This window comes from Meles meles, chromosome 6 (assembly GCF_922984935.1).
Source record: "Meles meles chromosome 6, mMelMel3.1 paternal haplotype, whole genome shotgun sequence".
NCBI lineage: Eukaryota > Metazoa > Chordata > Mammalia > Carnivora > Mustelidae > Meles > Meles meles.
The window spans coordinates 24,120,507-24,144,511 of record NC_060071.1 but is presented as its reverse complement, the minus strand read 5'-3'; the positions used below and the strand labels follow the sequence as shown (position 1 = coordinate 24,144,511).

At 71.9% G+C, this 24,005-nt stretch overlaps 1 protein-coding gene and 8 non-coding genes across 9 annotated transcripts in view; all 9 read right to left on the bottom strand.

Moving 5' to 3' along the window:
- Positions 1 to 104: 104 nt before the first annotated feature.
- Positions 105 to 24,005, bottom strand: part of LOC123943504 — a 110,513-nt gene continuing 86,612 nt past the window's right edge. Inside the window, exons 29-38 of the mRNA XM_046007801.1 lie at positions 22,254 to 22,390; positions 19,188 to 19,324; positions 16,122 to 16,258; positions 13,056 to 13,192; positions 9,993 to 10,129; positions 6,927 to 7,063; positions 3,861 to 3,997; positions 722 to 928; positions 435 to 630; positions 105 to 275 (exon numbers count right to left, since the gene is read on the bottom strand). Of these exons, the coding sequence (XP_045863757.1) occupies positions 105 to 275; positions 435 to 630; positions 722 to 928; positions 3,861 to 3,997; positions 6,927 to 7,063; positions 9,993 to 10,129; positions 13,056 to 13,192; positions 16,122 to 16,258; positions 19,188 to 19,324; positions 22,254 to 22,390 (1,533 nt within the window). The remainder of the gene's footprint in view (positions 276 to 434; positions 631 to 721; positions 929 to 3,860; positions 3,998 to 6,926; positions 7,064 to 9,992; positions 10,130 to 13,055; positions 13,193 to 16,121; positions 16,259 to 19,187; positions 19,325 to 22,253; positions 22,391 to 24,005) is intronic.
- Positions 459 to 553, bottom strand: LOC123945127. The gene has a single exon (XR_006819045.1). It is a non-coding gene; the product is annotated as a small nucleolar RNA SNORD116 (small nucleolar RNA).
- Positions 3,528 to 3,622, bottom strand: LOC123945126. The gene has a single exon (XR_006819044.1). It is a non-coding gene; the product is annotated as a small nucleolar RNA SNORD116 (small nucleolar RNA).
- LOC123945124 lies at positions 6,594 to 6,688 on the bottom strand. Its single transcript, XR_006819043.1, has one exon. It is a non-coding gene; the product is annotated as a small nucleolar RNA SNORD116 (small nucleolar RNA).
- On the bottom strand, positions 9,660 to 9,754 carry LOC123945123. The gene has a single exon (XR_006819042.1). It is a non-coding gene; the product is annotated as a small nucleolar RNA SNORD116 (small nucleolar RNA).
- LOC123945122 lies at positions 12,723 to 12,817 on the bottom strand. The gene has a single exon (XR_006819041.1). It is a non-coding gene; the product is annotated as a small nucleolar RNA SNORD116 (small nucleolar RNA).
- Positions 15,789 to 15,883, bottom strand: LOC123945121. The gene has a single exon (XR_006819040.1). It is a non-coding gene; the product is annotated as a small nucleolar RNA SNORD116 (small nucleolar RNA).
- On the bottom strand, positions 18,855 to 18,949 carry LOC123945120. The gene has a single exon (XR_006819039.1). It is a non-coding gene; the product is annotated as a small nucleolar RNA SNORD116 (small nucleolar RNA).
- Positions 21,921 to 22,015, bottom strand: LOC123945119. Its single transcript, XR_006819038.1, has one exon. It is a non-coding gene; the product is annotated as a small nucleolar RNA SNORD116 (small nucleolar RNA).

The following is a 24,005-nucleotide window of genomic DNA, read 5'->3' as shown; positions in this document are numbered from 1 at the left end:
CCTCGGAACGCATGGCGCCTGCCGCTGCCAGCCTCTAACCACACGCTCCCCCAGGAGCTCCGCCTGGAGCGCCACACTGGCCCACGCTGCTCCGGGACAGGCGCTCACAGGGCCTCGCCCAGCGCCTGCCTGCGGGACTCCCACGACCGGGATGCCATCTGCCCGACGCGCCACAAGGGCCCGGCCACGTCTCCGAGGACCTCCGTGCCAGCGGAAGGGGGGATACGACCCCCGGGCCCTGAGCCCCACACGCGGCTTTCAAGAGGCCGAGGACCCTGCGGGCTGGAGGTGGTGGTGGTGGTGGTGGTGGTGGTGGTGCTGCTGCTGCTGCTGGTGCTGCTGCTGGTGCTGCCGGTGGCGGTGGTTGCCGCGGTGGTGGGGGTGGGGGTGGGCTGCCGGCGTGTGACCGAGGGGAAGCTGTCCCTCACTCCTACCGTCCCCGGGGCAGACAACGTGCTGGACCTCAGTTTCGATGAGAACGACGGTAGGGAGTTCTCACTCATTTTGTTCAGCTTTTCCAAGGAATGCAGAAGGAGGGAGTCATCATCGATCCGAGCACATTCGGGGCCGCCAGGCCAACTGAACGGGGCAGGCTGGGTGGCCTCAGAGCCCTGCAGCAGCAGCAGCAGCCTGGCCCATCCGGAACCACGCCCCTGGGCAAGAGCAAGGGTGCAACCTCCACTGGGGGCCAGACCCCGCTCGCCACAAGGCTGGCGCGCACTGGCAGCCTCTCCGGCAGGCGCGCGAAATCCCGGCGCCAGGGGAGCCGCCGGAGGCGGCGGCAGGCTTACCGTCTCGACGATCCGTCCGCAGGGTGCCCGCGCTGGTCCGCACTTCGTCCGCGGACCCGGCCAAGCTCCGCGCATCCGAGGACAGGAAGGCCATCTTCTCTGGGGTCACCGTGAGCCCACCCGGCGTCGCACCGCGCCTGACAAGTGTGGAAAAGGAGCACGCACGCGTGAGCAAAGGACCCAGGGGCGTAGCTCGCCACGCGGCTCTGAACGGGCCTGGGGGCAAGGCCTCCTGCCTCTGCCTGTGCCTGTCCCTCTGTCCCGCAGTCCGGGCGGCAGCCGGGCCGGATGCCCCGCACGCAGGCCAGTCAAGGCCGCGGACGGGCGGGACCTCCGTGGCGTCGGGTGCGAGTGTGCGTGTGCCGAGGGTGTGTGCGTGTGGTCACGGGTCGGTGTCTCTTTGTGTGCGCGTGTGTGTGCCTGCGTAGGGGCGCGGGCGTGCGAGCGCGTCCGCGGAAGGGGTGTACGGTTGGGTGTGCCTTGGTTTGCGAGGGCGGGTAGGACTTGTGGGCCCCGGGAGCATGGGGGAGGGAACTGGCCGGCGGGTGGCTTTCGGCTGTTGGGGCGGCCACGGGGCGGTTGCCCTTGGGAGGAGGCCTCGGGCCCGTGCAGAGCCCTCCGGGGACCGGGAACCCAGGCCTCCCGGCGCGCCAGGCCGTGCCGCAAGATCGGTGCCACGGAAACTCCGAGCGCCACGGTCCACACCGCCGAGGGGTGGCGGAAAAAGGCCAGAGACCCCGCGTGTCCGAGTCCTCCTGGCAAGGCAGAGCACGCCGTCTCCAGCCGCTAACGCTGGCGGGGGCGGAGGCCCCTGCCATGGGACCTCTGTCGCCGTGACCCCTGTCCCGGCGTGACCGCAGGACACCGACCCTCAGCGACCACCGACAAAACCCCAGGGCCCACGGACACGGCAAACCCTGGGACGTCAGGGCCTGGCCCTATGCCGACCCACAGCCCTCGCGAGAAGAGGGGGCGCTTGGACCCGGGACCAGGCGCCACCACCCGCGCACTCCGCCCAAAGGCCCTTGGTGCTCAGCCGGCACAGCTCTTGTCATGTGCTTCCCGTGGTCCCCGGGCGGCCGGCTGACCGCCCGACTGAAGGCAGGGCCCGTTCTCACCCAGCGCAGGGGTGTGTCCAGGGTCAGCGGGCTTCGTGGGGACCGCCCCTGAGGGAAGGGGCACTCATTCGGCCGCTCGGTCCCGGTGCGCAGGCTCCGGCGTGCCCGGCATCTCCCCACCCCCACCTACCCTGTGTTCCCACTGGCCACGCCCCGGCCAAGGCAGGGATCTTACAACGCCCGGCCCCAAGCCAAGCGGACGTCTCCGTCAGACACCCTGCGGGACTCTAGGCAGGACCCCTCGCTCAGCGCAGGGACAAGGGCCCTGGCCCGGGTGGCGTCGCTCACCCAGCGCGACGCCGCAGAAAGGCGCGAGGAGTGAGGGAAGGAGGCCACCTCTCCTCCAGCCCACGACAGCCGGCCCTTTAACCAGCTCCACCTTTGCCCAAGGCCCAGATCCGGACTGGCCTCCGGGATCCCGGGGCTTGCCCTGCCCTGCCCTGCCTGGGGCACAAGCCCGCAAGGACAGGTCAGGAGCGTGCCCCGTGCCCCGGGGCTCCGGGGCATCGGGTCCACCAGTCACAGGCACCTCGGCAGAAGCACCTCCAGCTCCGCGGGCCCAGGACCGGGTGCGGGGCAAGCCCTCCGTGGCCTCGGGGGCCCGCGCCAGCGGACACCGTCCCGGCCGCGCCGGGGTTCATGGCAAACGCACACCCTCGGGACCCCGGGAAGACGCCCACTGGTCGCTGCTCCTCGGGGACGGAGGCCCCAGGGGCACTCCGCTAAGGGACCGAAACGCGGCCCCGAGACACCCCGAACCCGGCCGCCGTAGCCACCAGGTGGCCGCCCAACGGGGACGGGTGCTGGAGGGCACGGCCCCCACAACCCTCGCAGCCGTGACCGGCTGTGTCAGCATACAACCGGAGGTTCGCGCCACGCAGGTCCCCACCATCAGCCCGCCGGCCTCCCTCCCCCGGCCCCGCCGTGTCTGTCGAGGGCAAGAGCCTGCCCGGTGGCTCCACTTTCAGCCTGGTCTCCCGCCACGGGCCTCGTGGGGCCCCACGGGGCCTCCACGGGGATCCACCCCTGCGCTGTCCAGGGCAGCGTCCTGGCCTTGGCCCTCTGCCCCCGAGACCCTGGGGCGCACCACCGATGCCACCGGGAGGAGGGGCCCGGGCACGCATCGCCGCTTGCCCGGCCCGGGGCTCTCCTCGGAACGCATGGCGCCTGCCGCTGCCAGCCTCTAACCACACGCTCCCCCAGGAGCTCCGCCTGGAGCGCCACACTGGCCCACGCTGCTCCGGGACAGGCGCTCACAGGGCCTCGCCCAGCGCCTGCCTGCGGGACTCCCACGACCGGGATGCCATCTGCCCGACGCGCCACAAGGGCCCGGCCACGTCTCCGAGGACCTCCGTGCCAGCGGAAGGGGGGATGCGCCCCCCGGGCCCTGAGCCCCACACGCGGCTTTCAAGAGGCCGAGGACCCTGCGGGCTGGAGGTGGTGGTGGTGGTGGTGGTGGTGGTGGTGGTGGTGGTGGTGCTGCTGGTGCTGCTGCTGGTCTGGTGGTGCTGCCGGTGGCGGTGGTTGCCGCGGTGGTGGGGGTGGGGGTGGGCTGCCGGCGTGTGACCGAGGGGAAGCTGTCCCTCACTCCTACCGTCCCCGGGGGAGACAACGTGCTGGACCTCAGTTTCGATGAGAACGACGGTAGGGAGTTCTCACTCATTTTGTTCAGCTTTTCCAAGGAATGCAGAAGGAGGGAGTCATCATCGATCCGAGCACATTCGGGGCCGCCAGGCCAACTGAACGGGGCAGGCTGGGTGGCCTCAGAGCCCTGCAGCAGCAGCAGCAGCCTGGCCCATCCGGAACCACGCCCCTGGGCAAGAGCAAGGGTGCAACCTCCACTGGGGGCCAGACCCCGCTCGCCACAAGGCTGGCGCGCACTGGCAGCCTCTCCGGCAGGCGCGCGAAATCCCGGCGCCAGGGGAGCCGCCGGAGGCGGCGGCAGGCTTACCGTCTCGCCGATCCGTCCGCAGGGTGCCCGCGCTGGTCCGCACTTCGTCCGCGGACCCGGCCAAGCTCCGCGCATCCGAGGACAGGAAGGCCATCTTCTCTGGGGTGACCGTGAGCCCACCCGGCGTCGCACCGCGCCTGACAAGTGTGGAAAAGGAGCACGCACGCGTGAGCAAAGGACCCAGGGGCGTAGCTCGCCACGCGGCTCCGAACGGGCCTGGGGGCAAGGCCTCCTGCCTCTGCCTGTGCCTGTCCCTCTGTCCCGCAGTCCGGGTGGCAGCCGGGCCGGATGCCCCGCACGCAGGCCAGTCAAGGCCGCGGACGGGCGGGACCTCCGTGGCGTCGGGTGCGAGTGTGCGTGTGCCGAGGGTGTGTGCGTGTGGTCACGGGTCGGTGTCTCTGTGTGTGCGCGTGTGTGTGCCTGCGTAGGGGCGCGGGCGTGCGAGCTCGTCCGCGGAAGGGTTGTACGGTTGGGTGTGCCTTGGCTTGCGAGGGCGGGTAGGACTTGTGGGCCCCGGGAGCATGGGGGAGGGAACTGGCCGGCGGGTGGCTTTCGGCTGTTGGGGGGGCCACGGGGCGGTTGCCCTTGGGAGGAGGCCTCGGGCCCGGGCAGAGCCCTCCGGGGACCGGGAACCCAGGCCTCCCGGCGCGCCAGGCCGTGCCGCAAGATCGGTGCCACGGAAACTCCGAGCGCCACGGTCCACACCGCCGAGGGGTGGCGGAAAAAGGCCAGAGACCCCGCGTGACCGAGTCCTCCTGGCAAGGCAGAGCACGCCGTCTCCAGCCGCTAACGCTGGCGGGGGCGGAGGCCCCTGCCATGGGACCTCTGTCGCCGTGACCCCTGTCCCGGCGTGACCGCAGGACACCGACCCTCAGCGACCACCGACAAAATCCCAGGGCCCACGGACACGGCAAACCCTGGGACGTCAGGGCCTGGCCCTATGCCGACCCACAGCCCTCGCGACAAGAGGGGGCGCTTGGACCCGGGACCAGGCGCCACCACCCGCGCACTCCGCCCAAAGGCCCTTGGTGCTCAGCCGGCACAGCTCTTGTCATGTGCTTCCCGTGGTCCCCGGGCGGCCGGCTGACCGCCCGACTGAAGGCAGGGCCCGTTCCCACCCAGCGCAGGGGTGTGTCCAGGGCCAGCGGGCTTCGTGGGGACCACCCCTGAGGGAAGGGGCACTCATTCGGCCGCTCGGTCCCGGTGCGCAGGCTCCGGCGTGCCCGGCATCTCCCCACCCCCACCTACCCTGTGTTCCCACAGGCCACGCCCCGGCCAAGGCAGGGATCTTACAACGCCCGGCCCCAAGCCAAGCGGACGTTTCCGTCAGACACCCTGCGGGACTCTAGGCAGGACCCCTCGCTCGGCGCAGGGACAACGGCCCTGGCCCGGGCGGCGTCGCTCACCCAGCGCGACGCCGCGGAAAGGCGCGAGGAGCGAGGGAAGGAGGCCACCTCTCCTCCAGCCCACGGCAGCCGGCCCTTTAACCAGCTCCACCTTTGCCCAAGGCCCAGATCCGGACTGGCCTCCGGGATCCCGGGGCTTGCCCTGCCCTGCCCTGCCTGGGGCGTAAGCCCGCAAGGACAGGTCAGGAGCGTGCCCCGTGCCCCGGGGCTCCGGGGCATCGGGTCCACCAGTCACAGGCACCTCGGCAGAAGCACCTCCAGCTCCGCGGGCCCAGGCCCGGGTGCGGGGCAAGCCCTCCGTGGCCTCGGGGGCCCGCGCCAGCGGACACCGTCCCGGCCGCGCCGGGGTTCATGGCAAACGCACACCCTCGGGACCCCGGGAAGACGCCCACCGGTCGCCGCTCCTCGGGGACGGAGGCCCCAGGGGCACTCCGCTAAGGGACCAAAACGCGGCCCCGAGACACCCCAAACCCGGCCGCCGTAGCCACCAGGTGGCCGCCCAACGGGGACGGGTGCTGGAGGGCACGGCCCCCACAACCCTCGCAGCCGTGACCGGCTGTGTCAGCATACAACCGGAGGTTCGCGCCACGCAGGTCCCCACCATCAGCCCGCCGGCCTCCCTCCCCCGGCCCCGCCGTGTCTGTCGAGGGCAAGAGCCTGCCCGGTGGCTCCACTTTCAGCCTGGTCTCCTGCCACGGGCCTCGTGGGGCCCCACGGGGCCTCCACGGGGATCCACCCCTGTGCTGTCCAGGGCAGCGTCCTGGCCTTGGCCCTCTGCCCCCGAGACCCTGGGGCGCACCACCGATGCCACCGGGAGGAGGGGCCCGGGCACCCATCGCCGCTTGCCCGGCCCGGGGCTCTCCTCGGAACGCATGGCGCCTGCCGCTGCCAGCCTCTAACCACACGCTCCCCCAGGAGCTCCGCCTGGAGCGCCACACTGGCCCACGCTGCTCCGGGACAGGCGCTCACAGGGCCTCGCCCAGCGCCTGCCTGCGGGACTCCCACGACCGGGATGCCATCTGCCCGACGCGCCACAAGGGCCCGGCCACGTCTCCGAGGACCTCCGTGCCAGCGGAAGGGGGGATACGCCCCCCGGGCCCTGAGCCCCACATGCGGCTTTCAAGAGGCCGAGGACCCTGCGGGCTGGAGGTGGTGGTTGTGGTGGTGGTGGTGGTGGTGGTGGTGGTGCTGCTGGTGCTGCTGCTGGTCTGGTGGTGCTGCCGGTAGCGGTGGTTGCCGCGGTGGTGGGGGTGGGGGTGGGCTGCCGGCGTGTGACCGAGGGGAAGCTGTCCCTCACTCCTACCGTCCCCGGGGGAGACAACGTGCTGGACCTCAGTTTCGATGAGAACGACGGTAGGGAGTTCTCACTCATTTTGTTCAGCTTTTCCAAGGAATGCAGAAGGAGGGAGTCATCATCGATCCGAGCACATTCGGGGCCGCCAGGCCAACTGAACGGGGCAGGCTGGGTGGTCTCAGAGCCCTGCAGCAGCAGCAGCAGCCTGGCCCATCCGGAACCACGCCCCTGGGCAAGAGCAAGGGTGCAACCTCCACTGGGGGCCAGACCCCGCTCGCCACAAGGCTGGCGCGCACTGGCAGCCTCTCCGGCAGGCGCGCGAAATCCCGGCGCCAGGGGAGCCGCCGGAGGCGGCGGCAGGCTTACCGTCTCGCCGATCCGTCCGCAGGGTGCCCGCGCTGGTCCGCACTTCGTCCGCGGACCCGGCCAAGCTCCGTGCATCCGAGGACAGGAAGGCCATCTTCTCTGGGGTGACCGTGAGCCCACCCTGCGTCGCACCGCGCCTGACAAGTGTGGAAAAGGAGCACGCACGCGTGAGCAAAGGACCCAGGGGCGTAGCTCGCCACGCGGCTCCGAACGGGCCTGGGGGCAAGGCCTCCTGCCTCTGCCTGTGCCTGTCCCTCTGTCCCGCAGTCCGGGCGGCAGCCGGGCCGGATGCCCCGCACGCAGGCCAGTCAAGGCCGCGGACGGGCGGGACCTCCGTGGCGTCGGGTGCGAGTGTGCGTGTGCCGAGGGTGTGTGCGTGTGGTCACGGGTCGGTGTCTCTGTGTGTGCGCGTGTGTGTGCCTGCGTAGGGGCGCGGGCGTGCAAGCGCGCCCGCGGAAGGGGGGTACGGTTGGGTGTGCCTTGGCTTGCGAGGGCGGGTAGGACTTGTGGGCCCCGGGAGCATGGGGGAGGGAACTGGCCGGCGGGTGGCTTTCGGCTATTGGGGGGGCCACGGGGCGGTTGCCCTTGGGAGGAGGCCTCGGGCCCGTGCAGAGCCCTCCGGGGACCGGGAACCCAGGCCTCCCGGCGCGCCAGGCCGTGCCGCAAGATCGGTGCCACGGAAACTCCGAGCGCCACGGTCCACACCGCCGAGGGGTGGCGGAAAAAGGCCAGAGACCCCGCGTGTCCGAGTCCTCCTGGCAAGGCAGAGCACGCCGTCTCCAGCCGCTAACGCTGGCGGGGGCGGAGGCCCCTGCCATGGGACCTCTGTCGCCGTGACCCCTGTCCCGGCGTGACCGCAGGACACTGACCCTCAGCGACCACCGACAAAAGCCCAGGGCCCACGGACACGGCAAACCCTGGGACGTCAGGGCCTGGCCCTATGCCGACCCACAGCCCTCGCGAGAAGAGGGGGCGCTTGGACCCGGGACCAGGCGCCACCACCCGCGCACTCCGCCCAAAGGCCCTTGGTGCTCAGCCGGCACAGCTCTTGTCATGTGCTTCCCGTGGTCCCCGGGCGGCCGGCTGACCGCCCGACTGAAGGCAGGGCCCGTTCCCACCCAGCGCAGGGGTGTGTCCAGGGTCAGCGGGCTTCGTGGGGACCGCCCCTGAGGGAAGGGGCACTCATTCGGCCGCTCGGTCCCGGTGCGCAGGCTCCGGCGTGCCCGGCATCTCCCCACCCCCACCTACCCTGTGTTCCCACAGGCCACGCCCCGGCCAAGGCAGGGATCTTACAACGCCCGGCCCCAAGCCAAGCGGACGTCTCCGTCAGACACCCTGCGGGACTCTAGGCAGGACCCCTCGCTCGGCGCAGGGACAACGGCCCTGGCCCGGGCGGCGTCGCTCACCCAGCGCGACGCCGCGGAAAGGCGCGAGGAGCGAGGGAAGGAGGCCACCTCTCCTCCAGCCCACGGCAGCCGGCCCTTTAACCAGCTCCACCTTTGCCCAAGGCCCAGATCCGGACTGGCCTCCGGGATCCCGGGGCTTGCCCTGCCCTGCCCTGCCTGGGGCGTAAGCCCGCAAGGACAGGTCAGGAGCGTGCCCCGTGCCCCGGGGCTCCGGGGCATCGGGTCCACCAGTCACAGGCACCTCGGCAGAAGCACCTCCAGCTCCGCGGGCCCAGGCCCGGGTGCGGGGCAAGCCCTCCGTGGCCTCGGGGGCCCGCGCCAGCGGACACCGTCCCGGCCGCGCCGGGGTTCATGGCAAACGCACACCCTCGGGACCCCGGGAAGATGCCCACCGGTCGCCGCTCCTCGGGGACGGAGGCCCCAGGGGCACTCCGCTAAGGGACCGAAACGCGGCCCCGAGACACCCCGAACCCGGCCGCCGTAGCCACCAGGTGGCCGCCCAACGGGGACGGGTGCTGGAGGGCACGGCCCCCACAACCTTCGCAGCCGTGACCGGCTATGTCAGCATACAACCGGAGGTTCGCGCCACGCAGGTCCCCACCATCAGCCCGCCGGCCTCCCTCCCCCGGCCCCGCCGTGTCTGTCGAGGGCAAGAGCCTGCCCGGTGGCTCCACTTTCAGCCTGGTCTCCCGTCACGGGCCTCGTGGGGCCCCACGGGGCCTCCACGGGGATCCACCCCTGCGCTGTCCAGGGCAGCGTCCTGGCCTTGGCCCTCTGCCCCCGAGACCCTGGGGCGCACCACCGATGCCACCGGGAGGAGGGGCCCGGGCACGCATCGCCGCTTGCCCGGCCCGGGGCTCTCCTCGGAACGCATGGCGCCTGCCGCTGCCAGCCTCTAACCAAACGCTCCCCCAGGAGCTCCGCCTGGAGCGCCACACTGGCCCACGCTGCTCCGGGACAGGCGCTCACAGGGCCTCGCCCAGCGCCTGCCTGCGGGACTCCCACGACCGGGATGCCATCTGCCCGACGCGCCACAAGGGCCCGGCCACGTCTCCGAGGACCTCCGTGCCAGCGGAAGGGGGGATACGCCCCCCGGGCCCTGAGCCCCACATGCGGCTTTCAAGAGGCCGAGGACCCTGCGGGCTGGAGGTGGTGGTGGTGGTGGTGGTGGTGGTGGTGGTGGTGCTGCTGCTGGTGCTGCTGCTGGTCTGGTGGTGCTGCCGGTAGCGGTGGTTGCCGCGGTGGTGGGGGTGGGGGTGGGCTGACGGCGTGTGACCGAGGGGAAGCTGTCCCTCACTCCTACCGTCCCCGGGGGAGACAACGTGCTGGACCTCAGTTTCGATGAGAACGACGGTAGGGAGTTCTCACTCATTTTGTTCAGCTTTTCCAAGGAATGCAGAAGGAGGGAGTCATCATCGATCCGAGCACATTCGGGGCCGCCAGGCCAACTGAACGGGGCAGGCTGGGTGGCCTCAGAGCCCTGCAGCAGCAGCAGCAGCCTGGCCCATCCGGAACCACGCCCCTGGGCAAGAGCAAGGGTGCAACCTCCACTGGGGGCCAGACCCCGCTCGCCACAAGGCTGGCGCGCACTGGCAGCCTCTCCGGCAGGCGCACGAAATCCCGGCGCCAGGGGAGCCGCCGGAGGCGGCGGCAGGCTTACCGTCTCGCCGATCCGTCCGCAGGGTGCCCGCGCTGGTCCGCACTTCGTCCGCGGACCCGGCCAAGCTCCGCGCATCCGAGGACAGGAAGGCCATCTTCTCTGGGGTGACCGTGAGCCCACCCGGCGTCGCACCGCGCCTGACAAGTGTGGAAAAGGAGCACGCACGCGTGAGCAAAGGACCCAGGGGCGTAGCTCGCCACGCGGCTCCGAACGGGCCTGGGGGCAAGGCCTCCTGCCTCTGCCTGTGCCTGTCCCTCTGTCCCGCAGTCCGGGCGGCAGCCGGGCCGGATGCCCCGCACGCAGGCCAGTCAAGGCCGCGGACGGGCGGGACCTCCGTGGCGTCGGGTGCGAGTGTGCATGTGCCGAGGGTGTGTGCGTGTGGTCACGGGTCGGTGTCTCTGTGTGTGCGCGTGTGTGTGCCTGCGTAGGGGCGCGGGCGTGCGAGCTCGTCCGCGGAAGGGTTGTACGGTTGGGTGTGCCTTGGCTTGCGAGGGCGGGTAGGACTTGTGGGCCCCGGGAGCATGGGGGAGGGAACTGGCCGGCGGGTGGCTTTCGGCTGTTGGGGGGGCCACGGGGCGGTTGCCCTTGGGAGGAGGCCTCGGGCCCGGGCAGAGCCCTCCGGGGACCGGGAACCCAGGCCTCCCGGCGCGCCAGGCCGTGCCGCAAGATCGGTGCCACGGAAACTCCGAGCGCCACGGTCCACACCGCCGAGGGGTGGCGGAAAAAGGCCAGAGACCCCGCGTGACCGAGTCCTCCTGGCAAGGCAGAGCACGCCGTCTCCAGCCGCTAACGCTGGCGGGGGCGGAGGCCCCTGCCATGGGACCTCTGTCGCCGTGACCCCTGTCCCGGCGTGACCGCAGGACACCGACCCTCAGCGACCACCGACAAAATCCCAGGGCCCACGGACACGGCAAACCCTGGGACGTCAGGGCCTGGCCCTATGCCGACCCACAGCCCTCGCGACAAGAGGGGGCGCTTGGACCCGGGACCAGGCGCCACCACCCGCGCACTCCGCCCAAAGGCCCTTGGTGCTCAGCCGGCACAGCTCTTGTCATGTGCTTCCCGTGGTCCCCGGGCGGCCGGCTGACCGCCCGACTGAAGGCAGGGCCCGTTCCCACCCAGCGCAGGGGTGTGTCCAGGGCCAGCGGGCTTCGTGGGGACCACCCCTGAGGGAAGGGCCACTCATTCGGCCGCTCGGTCCCGGTGCGCAGGCTCCGGCGTGCCCGGCATCTCCCCACCCCCACCTACCCTGTGTTCCCACAGGCCACGCCCCGGCCAAGGCAGGGATCTTACAACGCCCGGCCCCAAGCCAAGCGGACGTTTCCGTCAGACACCCTGCGGGACTCTAGGCAGGACCCCTCGCTCGGCGCAGGGACAACGGCCCTGGCCCGGGCGGCGTCGCTCACCCAGCGCGACGCCGCGGAAAGGCGCGAGGAGCGAGGGAAGGAGGCCACCTCTCCTCCAGCCCACGGCAGCCGGCCCTTTAACCAGCTCCACCTTTGCCCAAGGCCCAGATCCGGACTGGCCTCCGGGATCCCGGGGCTTGCCCTGCCCTGCCCTGCCTGGGGCGTAAGCCCGCAAGGACAGGTCAGGAGCGTGCCCCGTGCCCCGGGGCTCCGGGGCATCGGGTCCACCAGTCACAGGCACCTCGGCAGAAGCACCTCCAGCTTCGCGGGCCCAGGCCCGGGTGCGGGGCAAGCCCTCCGTGGCCTCGGGGGCCCGCGCCAGCGGACACCGTCCCGGCCGCGCCGGGGTTCATGGCAAACGCACACCCTCGGGACCCCGGGAAGACGCCCACCGGTCGCCGCTCCTCGGGGACGGAGGCCCCAGGGGCACTCCGCTAAGGGACCGAAACGCGGCCCCGAGACACCCCGAACCGGGCCGCCGTAGCCACCAGGTGGCCGCCCAACGGGGACGGGTGCTGGAGGGCACGGCCCCCACAACCTTCGCAGCCGTGACCGGCTATGTCAGCATACAACCGGAGGTTCGCGCCACGCAGGTCCCCACCATCAGCCCGCCGGCCTCCCTCCCCCGGCCCCGCCGTGTCTGTCGAGGGCAAGAGCCTGCCCGGTGGCTCCACTTTCAGCCTGGTCTCCCGCCACGGGCCTCGTGGGGCCCCACGGGGCCTCCACGGGGATCCACCCCTGCGCTGTCCAGGGCAGCGTCCTGGCCTTGGCCCTCTGCCCCCGAGACCCTGGGGCGCACCACCGATGCCACCGGGAGGAGGGGCCCGGGCACGCATCGCCGCTTGCCCGGCCCGGGGCTCTCCTCGGAACGCATGGCGCCTGCCGCTGCCAGCCTCTAACCACACGCTCCCCCAGGAGCTCCGCCTGGAGCGCCACACTGGCCCACGCTGCTCCGGGACAGGCGCTCACAGGGCCTCGCCCAGCGCCTGCCTGCGGGACTCCCACGACCGGGATGCCATCTGCCCGACGCGCCACAAGGGCCCGGCCACGTCTCCGAGGACCTCCGTGCCAGCGGAAGGGGGGATACGCCCCCCGGGCCCTGAGCCCCACATGCGGCTTTCAAGAGGCCGAGGACCCTGCGGGCTGGAGGTGGTGGTGGTGGTGGTGGTGGTGGTGGTGGTGGTGCTGCTGGTGCTGCTGCTGGTCTGGTGGTGCTGCCGGTGGCGGTGGTTGCCGCGGTGGTGGGGGTGGGGGTGGGCTGCCGGCGTGTGACCGAGGGGAAGCTGTCCCTCACTCCTACCTTCCCCGGGGGAGACAACGTGCTGGACCTCAGTTTCGATGAGAACGACGGTAGGGAGTTCTCACTCATTTTGTTCAGCTTTTCCAAGGAATGCAGAAGGAGGGAGTCATCATCGATCCGAGCACATTCGGGGCCGCCAGGCCAACTGAACGGGGCAGGCTGGGTGGCCTCAGAGCCCTGCAGCAGCAGCAGCAGCCTGGCCCATCCGGAACCACGCCCCTGGGCAAGAGCAAGGGTGCAACCTCCACTGGGGGCCAGACCCCGCTCGCCACAAGGCTGGCGCGCACTGGCAGCCTCTCCGGCAGGCGCGCGAAATCCCGGCGCCAGGGGAGCCGCCGGAGGCGGCGGCAGGCTTACCGTCTCGCCGATCCGTCCGCAGGGTGCCCGCGCTGGTCCGCACTTCGTCCGCGGACCCGGCCAAGCTCCGCGCATCCGAGGACAGGAAGGCCATCTTCTCTGGGGTGACCGTGAGCCCACCCAGCGTCGCACCGCGCCTGACAAGTGTGGAAAAGGAGCACGCACGCGTGAGCAAAGGACCCAGGGGCGTAGCTCGCCACGCGGCTCCGAACGGGCCTGGGGGCAAGGCCTCCTGCCTCTGCCTGTGCCTGTCCCTCTGTCCCGCAGTCCGGGCGGCAGCCGGGCCGGATGCCCCGCACGCAGGCCAGTCAAGGCCGCGGACGGGCGGGACCTCCGTGGCGTCGGGTGCGAGTGTGCGTGTGCCGAGGGTGTGTGCGTGTGGTCACGGGTCGGTGTCTCTGTGTGTGCGCGTGTGTGTGCCTGCGTAGGGGCGCGGGCGTGCGAGCTCGTCCGCGGAAGGGTTGTACGGTTGGGTGTGCCTTGGCTTGCGAGGGCGGGTAGGACTTGTGGGCCCCGGGAGCATGGGGGAGGGAACTGGCCGGCGGGTGGCTTTCGGCTGTTGGGGGGGCCACGGGGCGGTTGCCCTTGGGAGGAGGCCTCGGGCCCGGGCAGAGCCCTCCGGGGACCGGGAACCCAGGCCTCCCGGCGCGCCAGGCCGTGCCGCAAGATCGGTGCCACGGAAACTCCGAGCGCCACGGTCCACACCGCCGAGGGGTGGCGGAAAAAGGCCAGAGACCCCGCGTGACCGAGTCCTCCTGGCAAGGCAGAGCACGCCGTCTCCAGCCGCTAACGCTGGCGGGGGCGGAGGCCCCTGCCATGGGACCTCTGTCGCCGTGACCCCTGTCCCGGCGTGACCGCAGGACACCGACCCTCAGCGACCACCGACAAAATCCCAGGGCCCACGGACACGGCAAACCCTGGGACGTCAGGGCCTGGCCCTATGCCGACCCACAGCCCTCGCGACAAGAGGGGGCGCTTGGACCCGGGACCAGGCGCCACCACCCGCGCACTCCGCCCAAAGGCCCTTGGTGCTCAGCCGGCACAGCTCTTGTCATGTGCTTCCCGTGGTCCCCGGGCGGCCGGCTGACCGCCCGACTGAAGGCAGGGCCCGTTCCCACCCAGCGCAGGGGTGTGTCCAGGGCCAGCGGGCTTCGTGGGGACCACCCCTGAGGGAAGGGGCACTCATTCGGCCGCTCGGTCCCGGTGCGCAGGCTCCGGCGTGCCCGGCATCTCCCCACCCCCACCTACCCTGTGTTCCCACAGGCCACGCCCCGGCCAAGGCAGGGATCTTACAACGCCCGGCCCCAAGCCAAGCGGACGTTTCCGTCAGACACCCTGCGGGACTCTAGGCAGGACCCCTCGCTCGGCGCAGGGACAACGGCCCTGGCCCGGGCGGCGTCGCTCACCCAGCGCGACGCCGCGGAAAGGCGCGAGGAGCGAGGGAAGGAGGCCACCTCTCCTCCAGCCCACGGCAGCCGGCCCTTTAACCAGCTCCACCTTTGCCCAAGGCCCAGATCCGGACTGGCCTCCGGGATCCCGGGGCTTGCCCTGCCCTGCCCTGCCTGGGGCGTAAGCCCGCAAGGACAGGTCAGGAGCGTGCCCCGTGCCCCGGGGCTCCGGGGCATCGGGTCCACCAGTCACAGGCACCTCGGCAGAAGCACCTCCAGCTCCGCGGGCCCAGGCCCGGGTGCGGGGCAAGCCCTCCGTGGCCTCGGGGGCCCGCGCCAGCGGACACCGTCCCGGCCGCGCCGGGGTTCATGGCAAACGCACACCCTCGGGACCCCGGGAAGACGCCCACCGGTCGCCGCTCCTCGGGGACGGAGGCCCCAGGGGCACTCCGCTAAGGGACCAAAACGCGGCCCCGAGACACCCCAAACCCGGCCGCCGTAGCCACCAGGTGGCCGCCCAACGGGGACGGGTGCTGGAGGGCACGGCCCCCACAACCCTCGCAGCCGTGACCGGCTGTGTCAGCATACAACCGGAGGTTCGCGCCACGCAGGTCCCCACCATCAGCCCGCCGGCCTCCCTCCCCCGGCCCCGCCGTGTCTGTCGAGGGCAAGAGCCTGCCCGGTGGCTCCACTTTCAGCCTGGTCTCCCGCCACGGGCCTCGTGGGGCCCCACGGGGCCTCCACGGGGATCCACCCCTGCGCTGTCCAGGGCAGCGTCCTGGCCTTGGCCCTCTGCCCCCGAGACCCTGGGGCGCACCACCGATGCCACCGGGAGGAGGGGCCCGGGCACCCATCGCCGCTTGCCCGGCCCGGGGCTCTCCTCGGAACGCATGGCGCCTGCCGCTGCCAGCCTCTAACCACACGCTCCCCCAGGAGCTCCGCCTGGAGCGCCACACTGGCCCACGCTGCTCCGGGACAGGCGCTCACAGGGCCTCGCCCAGCGCCTGCCTGCGGGACTCCCACGACCGGGATGCCATCTGCCCGACGCGCCACAAGGGCCCGGCCACGTCTCCGAGGACCTCCGTGCCAGCGGAAGGGGGGATACGCCCCCCGGGCCCTGAGCCCCACATGCGGCTTTCAAGAGGCCGAGGACCCTGCGGGCTGGAGGTGGTGGTGGTGGTGGTGGTGGTGGTGGTGGTGGTGGTGCTGCTGGTGCTGCTGCTGGTCTGGTGGTGCTGCCGGTAGCGGTGGTTGCCGCGGTGGTGGGGGTGGGGGTGGGCTGCCGGCGTGTGACCGAGGGGAAGCTGTCCCTCACTCCTACCGTCCCCGGGGGAGACAACGTGCTGGACCTCAGTTTCGATGAGAACGACGGTAGGGAGTTCTCACTCATTTTGTTCAGCTTTTCCAAGGAATGCAGAAGGAGGGAGTCATCATCGATCCGAGCACATTCGGGGCCGCCAGGCCAACTGAACGGGGCAGGCTGGGTGGTCTCAGAGCCCTGCAGCAGCAGCAGCAGCCTGGCCCATCCGGAACCACGCCCCTGGGCAAGAGCAAGGGTGCAACCTCCACTGGGGGCCAGACCCCGCTCGCCACAAGGCTGGCGCGCACTGGCAGCCTCTCCGGCAGGCGCGCGAAATCCCGGCGCCAGGGGAGCCGCCGGAGGCGGCGGCAGGCTTACCGTCTCGCCGATCCGTCCGCAGGGTGCCCGCGCTGGTCCGCACTTCGTCCGCGGACCCGGCCAAGCTCCGCGCATCCGAGGACAGGAAGGCCATCTTCTCTGGGGTGACCGTGAGCCCACCCTGCGTCGCACCGCGCCTGACAAGTGTGGAAAAGGAGCACGCACGCGTGAGCAAAGGACCCAGGGGCGTAGCTGGCCACGCGGCTCCGAACGGGCCTGGGGGCAAGGCCTCCTGCCTCTGCCTGTGCCTGTCCCTCTGTCCCGCAGTCCGGGCGGCAGCCGGGCCGGATGCCCCGCACGCAGGCCAGTCAAGGCCGCGGACGGGCGGGACCTCCGTGGCGTCGGGTGTGAGTGTGCGTGTGCCGAGGGTGTGTGCGTGTGGTCACGGGTCGGTGTCTCTGTGTGTGCGCGTGTGTGTGCCTGCGTAGGGGCGCGGGCGTGCGAGCTCGTCCGCGGAAGGGTTGTACGGTTGGGTGTGCCTTGGCTTGCGAGGGCGGGTAGGACTTGTGGGCCCCGGGAGCATGGGGGAGGGAACTGGCCGGCGGGTGGCTTTCGGCTGTTGGGGGGGCCACGGGGCGGTTGCCCTTGGGAGGAGGCCTCGGGCCCGGGCAGAGCCCTCCGGGGACCGGGAACCCAGGCCTCCCGGCGCGCCAGGCCGTGCCGCAAGATCGGTGCCACGGAAACTCCGAGCGCCACGGTCCACACCGCCGAGGGGTGGCGGAAAAAGGCCAGAGACCCCGCGTGACCGAGTCCTCCTGGCAAGGCAGAGCACGCCGTCTCCAGCCGCTAACGCTGGCGGGGGCGGAGGCCCCTGCCATGGGACCTCTGTCGCCGTGACCCCTGTCCCGGCGTGACCGCAGGACACCGACCCTCAGCGACCACCGACAAAATCCCAGGGCCCACGGACACGGCAAACCCTGGGACGTCAGGGCCTGGCCCTATGCCGACCCACAGCCCTCGCGACAAGAGGGGGCGCTTGGACCCGGGACCAGGCGCCACCACCCGCGCACTCCGCCCAAAGGCCCTTGGTGCTCAGCCGGCACAGCTCTTGTCATGTGCTTCCCGTGGTCCCCGGGCGGCCGGCTGACCGCCCGACTGAAGGCAGGGCCCGTTCCCACCCAGCGCAGGGGTGTGGCCAGGGCCAGCGGGCTTCGTGGGGACCACCCCTGAGGGAAGGGGCACTCATTCGGCCGCTCGGTCCCGGTGCGCAGGCTCCGGCGTGCCCGGCATCTCCCCACCCCCACCTACCCTGTGTTCCCACAGGCCACGCCCCGGCCAAGGCAGGGATCTTACAACGCCCGGCCCCAAGCCAAGCGGACGTTTCCGTCAGACACCCTGCGGGACTCTAGGCAGGACCCCTCGCTCGGCGCAGGGACAACGGCCCTGGCCCGGGAGGCGTCGCTCACCCAGCGCGACGCCGCGGAAAGGCGCGAGGAGCGAGGGAAGGAGGCCACCTCTCCTCCAGCCCACGGCAGCCGGCCCTTTAACCAGCTCCACCTTTGCCCAAGGCCCAGATCCGGACTGGCCTCCGGGATCCCGGGGCTTGCCCTGCCCTGCCCTGCCTGGGGCGTAAGCCCGCAAGGACAGGTCAGGAGCGTGCCCCGTGCCCCGGGGCTCCGGGGCATCGGGTCCACCAGTCACAGGCACCTCGGCAGAAGCACCTCCAGCTTCGCGGGCCCAGGCCCGGGTGCGGGGCAAGCCCTCCGTGGCCTCGGGGGCCCGCGCCAGCGGACACCGTCCCGGCCGCGCCGGGGTTCATGGCAAACGCACACCCTCGGGACCCCGGGAAGACGCCCACCGGTCGCCGCTCCTCGGGGACGGAGGCCCCAGGGGCACTCCGCTAAGGGACCGAAACGCGGCCCCGAGACACCCCGAACCCGGCCGCCGTAGCCACCAGGTGGCCGCCCAACGGGGACGGGTGCTGGAGGGCACGGCCCCCACAACCTTCGCAGCCGTGACCGGCTATGTCAGCATACAACCGGAGGTTCGCGCCACGCAGGTCCCCACCATCAGCCCGCCGGCCTCCCTCCCCCGGCCCCGCCGTGTCTGTCGAGGGCAAGAGCCTGCCCGGTGGCTCCACTTTCAGCCTGGTCTCCCGCCACGGGCCTCGTGGGGCCCCACGGGGCCTCCACGGGGATCCACCCCTGCGCTGTCCAGGGCAGCGTCCTGGCCTTGGCCCTCTGCCCCCGAGACCCTGGGGCGCACCACCGATGCCACCGGGAGGAGGGGCCCGGGCACCCATCGCCGCTTGCCCGGCCCGGGGCTCTCCTCGGAACGCATGGCGCCTGCCGCTGCCAGCCTCTAACCACACGCTCCCCCAGGAGCTCCGCCTGGAGCGCCACACTGGCCCACGCTGCTCCGGGACAGGCGCTCACAGGGCCTCGCCCAGCGCCTGCCTGCGGGACTCCCACGACCGGGATGCCATCTGCCCGACGCGCCACAAGGGCCCGGCCACGTCTCCGAGGACCTCCGTGCCAGCGGAAGGGGGGATACGCCCCCCGGGCCCTGAGCCCCACATGCGGCTTTCAAGAGGCCGAGGACCCTGCGGGCTGGAGGTGGTGGTGGTGGTGGTGGTGGTGGTGGTGGTGGTGGTGCTGCTGGTGCTGCTGCTGGTCTGGTGGTGCTGCCGGTAGCGGTGGTTGCCGCGGTGGTGGGGGTGGGGGTGGGCTGCCGGCGTGTGACCGAGGGGAAGCTGTCCCTCACTCCTACCGTCCCCGGGGGAGACAACGTGCTGGACCTCAGTTTCGATGAGAACGACGGTAGGGAGTTCTCACTCATTTTGTTCAGCTTTTCCAAGGAATGCAGAAGGAGGGAGTCATCATCGATCCGAGCACATTCGGGGCCGCCAGGCCAACTGAACGGGGCAGGCTGGGTGGTCTCAGAGCCCTGCAGCAGCAGCAGCAGCCTGGCCCATCCGGAACCACGCCCCTGGGCAAGAGCAAGGGTGCAACCTCCACTGGGGGCCAGACCCCGCTCGCCACAAGGCTGGCGCGCACTGGCAGCCTCTCCGGCAGGCGCGCGAAATCCCGGCGCCAGGGGAGCCGCCGGAGGCGGCGGCAGGCTTACCGTCTCGCCGATCCGTCCGCAGGGTGCCCGCGCTGGTCCGCACTTCGTCCGCGGACCCGGCCAAGCTCCGCGCATCCGAGGACAGGAAGGCCATCTTCTCTGGGGTGACCGTGAGCCCACCCTGCGTCGCACCGCGCCTGACAAGTGTGGAAAAGGAGCACGCACGCGTGAGCAAAGGACCCAGGGGCGTAGCTGGCCACGCGGCTCCGAACGGGCCTGGGGGCAAGGCCTCCTGCCTCTGCCTGTGCCTGTCCCTCTGTCCCGCAGTCCGGGCGGCAGCCGGGCCGGATGCCCCGCACGCAGGACAGTCAAGGCCGCGGACGGGCGGGACCTCCGTGGCGTCGGGTGCGAGTGTGCGTGTGCCGAGGGTGTGTGCGTGTGGTCACGGGTCGGTGTCTCTGTGTGTGCGCGTGTGTGTGCCTGCGTAGGGGCGCGGGCGTGCAAGCGCGCCCGCGGAAGGGGGGTACGGTTGGGTGTGCCTTGGCTTGCGAGGGCGGGTAGGACTTGTGGGCCCCTGGAGCATGGGGGAGGGAACTGGCCGGCGGGTGGCTTTCAGCTATTGGGGGGGCCACGGGGCGGTTGCCCTTGGGAGGAGGCCTCGGGCCCGTGCAGAGCCCTCCGGGGACCGGGAACCCAGGCCTCCCGGCGCGCCAGGCCGTGCCGCAAGATCGGTGCCACGGAAACTCCGAGCGCCACGGTCCACACCGCCGAGGGGTGGCGGAAAAAGGCCAGAGACCCCGCGTGACCGAGTCCTCCTGGCAAGGCAGAGCACGCCGTCTCCAGCCGCTAACGCTGGCGGGGGCGGAGGCCCCTGCCATGGGACCTCTGTCGCCGTGACCCCTGTCCCGGCGTGACCGCAGGACACCGACCCTCAGCGACCACCGACAAAATCCCAGGGCCCACGGACACGGCAAACCCTGGGACGTCAGGGCCTGGCCCTATGCCGACCCACAGCCCTCGCGACAAGAGGGGGCGCTTGGACCCGGGACCAGGCGCCACCACCCGCGCACTCCGCCCAAAGGCCCTTGGTGCTCAGCCGGCACAGCTCTTGTCATGTGCTTCCCGTGGTCCCCGGGCGGCCGGCTGACCGCCCGACTGAAGGCAGGGCCCGTTCCCACCCAGCGCAGGGGTGTGGCCAGGGCCAGCGGGCTTCGTGGGGACCACCCCTGAGGGAAGGGGCACTCATTCGGCCGCTCGGTCCCGGTGCGCAGGCTCCGGCGTGCCCGGCATCTCCCCACCCCCACCTACCCTGTGTTCCCACAGGCCACGCCCCGGCCAAGGCAGGGATCTTACAACGCCCGGCCCCAAGCCAAGCGGACGTTTCCGTCAGACACCCTGCGGGACTCTAGGCAGGACCCCTCGCTCGGCGCAGGGACAACGGCCCTGGCCCGGGCGGCGTCGCTCACCCAGCGCGACGCCGCGGAAAGGCGCGAGGAGCGAGGGAAGGAGGCCACCTCTCCTCCAGCCCACGGCAGCCGGCCCTTTAACCAGCTCCACCTTTGCCCAAGGCCCAGATCCGGACTGGCCTCCGGGATCCCGGGGCTTGCCCTGCCCTGCCCTGCCTGGGGCGTAAGCCCGCAAGGACAGGTCAGGAGCGTGCCCCGTGCCCCGGGGCTCCGGGGCATCGGGTCCACCAGTCACAGGCACCTCGGCAGAAGCACCTCCAGCTTCGCGGGCCCAGGCCCGGGTGCGGGGCAAGCCCTCCGTGGCCTCGTGGGCCCGCGCCAGCGGACACCGTCCCGGCCGCGCCGGGGTTCATGGCAAACGCACACCCTCGGGACCCCGGGAAGACGCCCACCGGTCGCCGCTCCTCGGGGACGGAGGCCCCAGGGGCACTCCGCTAAGGGACCGAAACGCGGCCCCGAGACACCCCGAACCCGGCCGCCGTAGCCACCAGGTGGCCGCCCAACGGGGACGGGTGCTGGAGGGCACGGCCCCCACAACCTTCGCAGCCGTGACCGGCTATGTCAGCATACAACCGGAGGTTCGCGCCACGCAGGTCCCCACCATCAGCCCGCCGGCCTCCCTCCCCCGGCCCCGCCGTGTCTGTCGAGGGCAAGAGCCTGCCCGGTGGCTCCACTTTCAGCCTGGTCTCCCGCCACGGGCCTCGTGGGGCCCCACGGGGCCTCCACGGGGATCCACCCCTGCGCTGTCCAGGGCAGCGTCCTGGCCTTGGCCCTCTGCCCCCGAGACCCTGGGGCGCACCACCGATGCCACCGGGAGGAGGGGCCCGGGCACCCATCGCCGCTTGCCCGGCCCGGGGCTCTCCTCGGAACGCATGGCGCCTGCCGCTGCCAGCCTCTAACCACACGCTCCCCCAGGAGCTCCGCCTGGAGCGCCACACTGGCCCACGCTGCTCCGGGACAGGCGCTCACAGGGCCTCGCCCAGCGCCTGCCTGCGGGACTCCCACGACCGGGATGCCATCTGCCCGACGCGCCACAAGGGCCCGGCCACGTCTCCGAGGACCTCCGTGCCAGCGGAAGGGGGGATACGCCCCCCGGGCCCTGAGCCCCACATGCGGCTTTCAAGAGGCCGAGGACCCTGCGGGCTGGAGGTGGTGGTGGTGGTGGTGGTGGTGGTGGTGGTGGTGGTGCTGCTGGTGCTGCTGCTGGTCTGGTGGTGCTGCCGGTAGCGGTGGTTGCCGCGGTGGTGGGGGTGGGGGTGGGCTGCCGGCGTGTGACCGAGGGGAAGCTGTCCCTCACTCCTACCGTCCCCGGGGGAGACAACGTGCTGGACCTCAGTTTCGATGAGAACGACGGTAGGGAGTTCTCACTCATTTTGTTCAGCTTTTCCAAGGAATGCAGAAGGAGGGAGTCATCATCGATCCGAGCACATTCGGGGCCGCCAGGCCAACTGAACGGGGCAGGCTGGGTGGTCTCAGAGCCCTGCAGCAGCAGCAGCAGCCTGGCCCATCCGGAACCACGCCCCTGGGCAAGAGCAAGGGTGCAACCTCCACTGGGGGCCAGACCCCGCTCGCCACAAGGCTGGCGCGCACTGGCAGCCTCTCCGGCAGGCGCGCGAAATCCCGGCGCCAGGGGAGCCGCCGGAGGCGGCGGCAGGCTTACCGTCTCGCCGATCCGTCCGCAGGGTGCCCGCGCTGGTCCGCACTTCGTCCGCGGACCCGGCCAAGCTCCGCGCATCCGAGGACAGGAAGGCCATCTTCTCTGGGGTGACCGTGAGCCCACCCTGCGTCGCACCGCGCCTGACAAGTGTGGAAAAGGAGCACGCACGCGTGAGCAAAGGACCCAGGGGCGTAGCTCGCCACGCGGCTCCGAACGGGCCTGGGGGCAAGGCCTCCTGCCTCTGCCTGTGCCTGTCCCTCTGTCCCGCAGTCCGGGCGGCAGCCGGGCCGGATGCCCCGCACGCAGGCCAGTCAAGGCCGCGGACGGGCGGGACCTCCGTGGCGTCGGGTGCGAGTGTGCGTGTGCCGAGGGTGTGTGCGTGTGGTCACGGGTCGGTGTCTCTGTGTGTGCGCGTGTGTGTGCCTGCGTAGGGGCGCGGGCGTGCAAGCGCGCCCGCGGAAGGGGGGTACGGTTGGGTGTGCCTTGGCTTGCGAGGGCGGGTAGGACTTGTGGGCCCCGGGAGCATGGGGGAGGGAACTGGCCGGCGGGTGGCTTTCAGCTATTGGGGGGGCCACGGGGCGGTTGCCCTTGGGAGGAGGCCTCGGGCCCGTGCAGAGCCCTCCGGGGACCGGGAACCCAGGCCTCCCGGCGCGCCAGGCCGTGCCGCAAGATCGGTGCCACGGAAACTCCGAGCGCCACGGTCCACACCGCCGAGGGGTGGCGGAAAAAGGCCAGAGACCCCGCGTGACCGAGTCCTCCTGGCAAGGCAGAGCACGCCGTCTCCAGCCGCTAACGCTGGCGGGGGCGGAGGCCCCTGCCATGGGACCTCTGTCGCCGTGACCCCTGTCCCGGCGTGACCGCAGGACACCGACCCTCAGCGACCACCGACAAAATCCCAGGGCCCACGGACACGGCAAACCCTGGGACGTCAGGGCCTGGCCCTATGCCGACCCACAGCCCTCGCGACAAGAGGGGGCGCTTGGACCCGGGACCAGGCGCCACCACCCGCGCACTCCGCCCAAAGGCCCTTGGTGCTCAGCCGGCACAGCTCTTGTCATGTGCTTCCCGTGGTCCCCGGGCGGCCGGCTGACCGCCCGACTGAAGGCAGGGCCCGTTCCCACCCAGCGCAGGGGTGTGTCCAGGGCCAGCGGGCTTCGTGGGGACCACCCCTGAGGGAAGGGGCACTCATTCGGCCGCTCGGTCCCGGTGCGCAGGCTCCGGCGTGCCCGGCATCTCCCCACCCCCACCTACCCTGTGTTCCCACAGGCCACGCCCCGGCCAAGGCAGGGATCTTACAACGCCCGGCCCCAAGCCAAGCGGACGTTTCCGTCAGACACCCTGCGGGACTCTAGGCAGGACCCCTCGCTCGGCGCAGGGACAACGGCCCTGGCCCGGGCGGCGTCGCTCACCCAGCGCGACGCCGCGGAAAGGCGCGAGGAGCGAGGGAAGGAGGCCACCTCTCCTCCAGCCCACGGCAGCCGGCCCTTTAACCAGCTCCACCTTTGCCCAAGGCCCAGATCCGGACTGGCCTCCGGGATCCCGGGGCTTGCCCTGCCCTGCCCTGCCTGGGGCGTAAGCCCGCAAGGACAGGTCAGGAGCGTGCCCCGTGCCCCGGGGCTCCGGGGCATCGGGTCCACCAGTCACAGGCACCTCGGCAGAAGCACCTCCAGCTTCGCGGGCCCAGGCCCGGGTGCGGGGCAAGCCCTCCGTGGCCTCGGGGGCCCGCGCCAGCGGACACCGTCCCGGCCGCGCCGG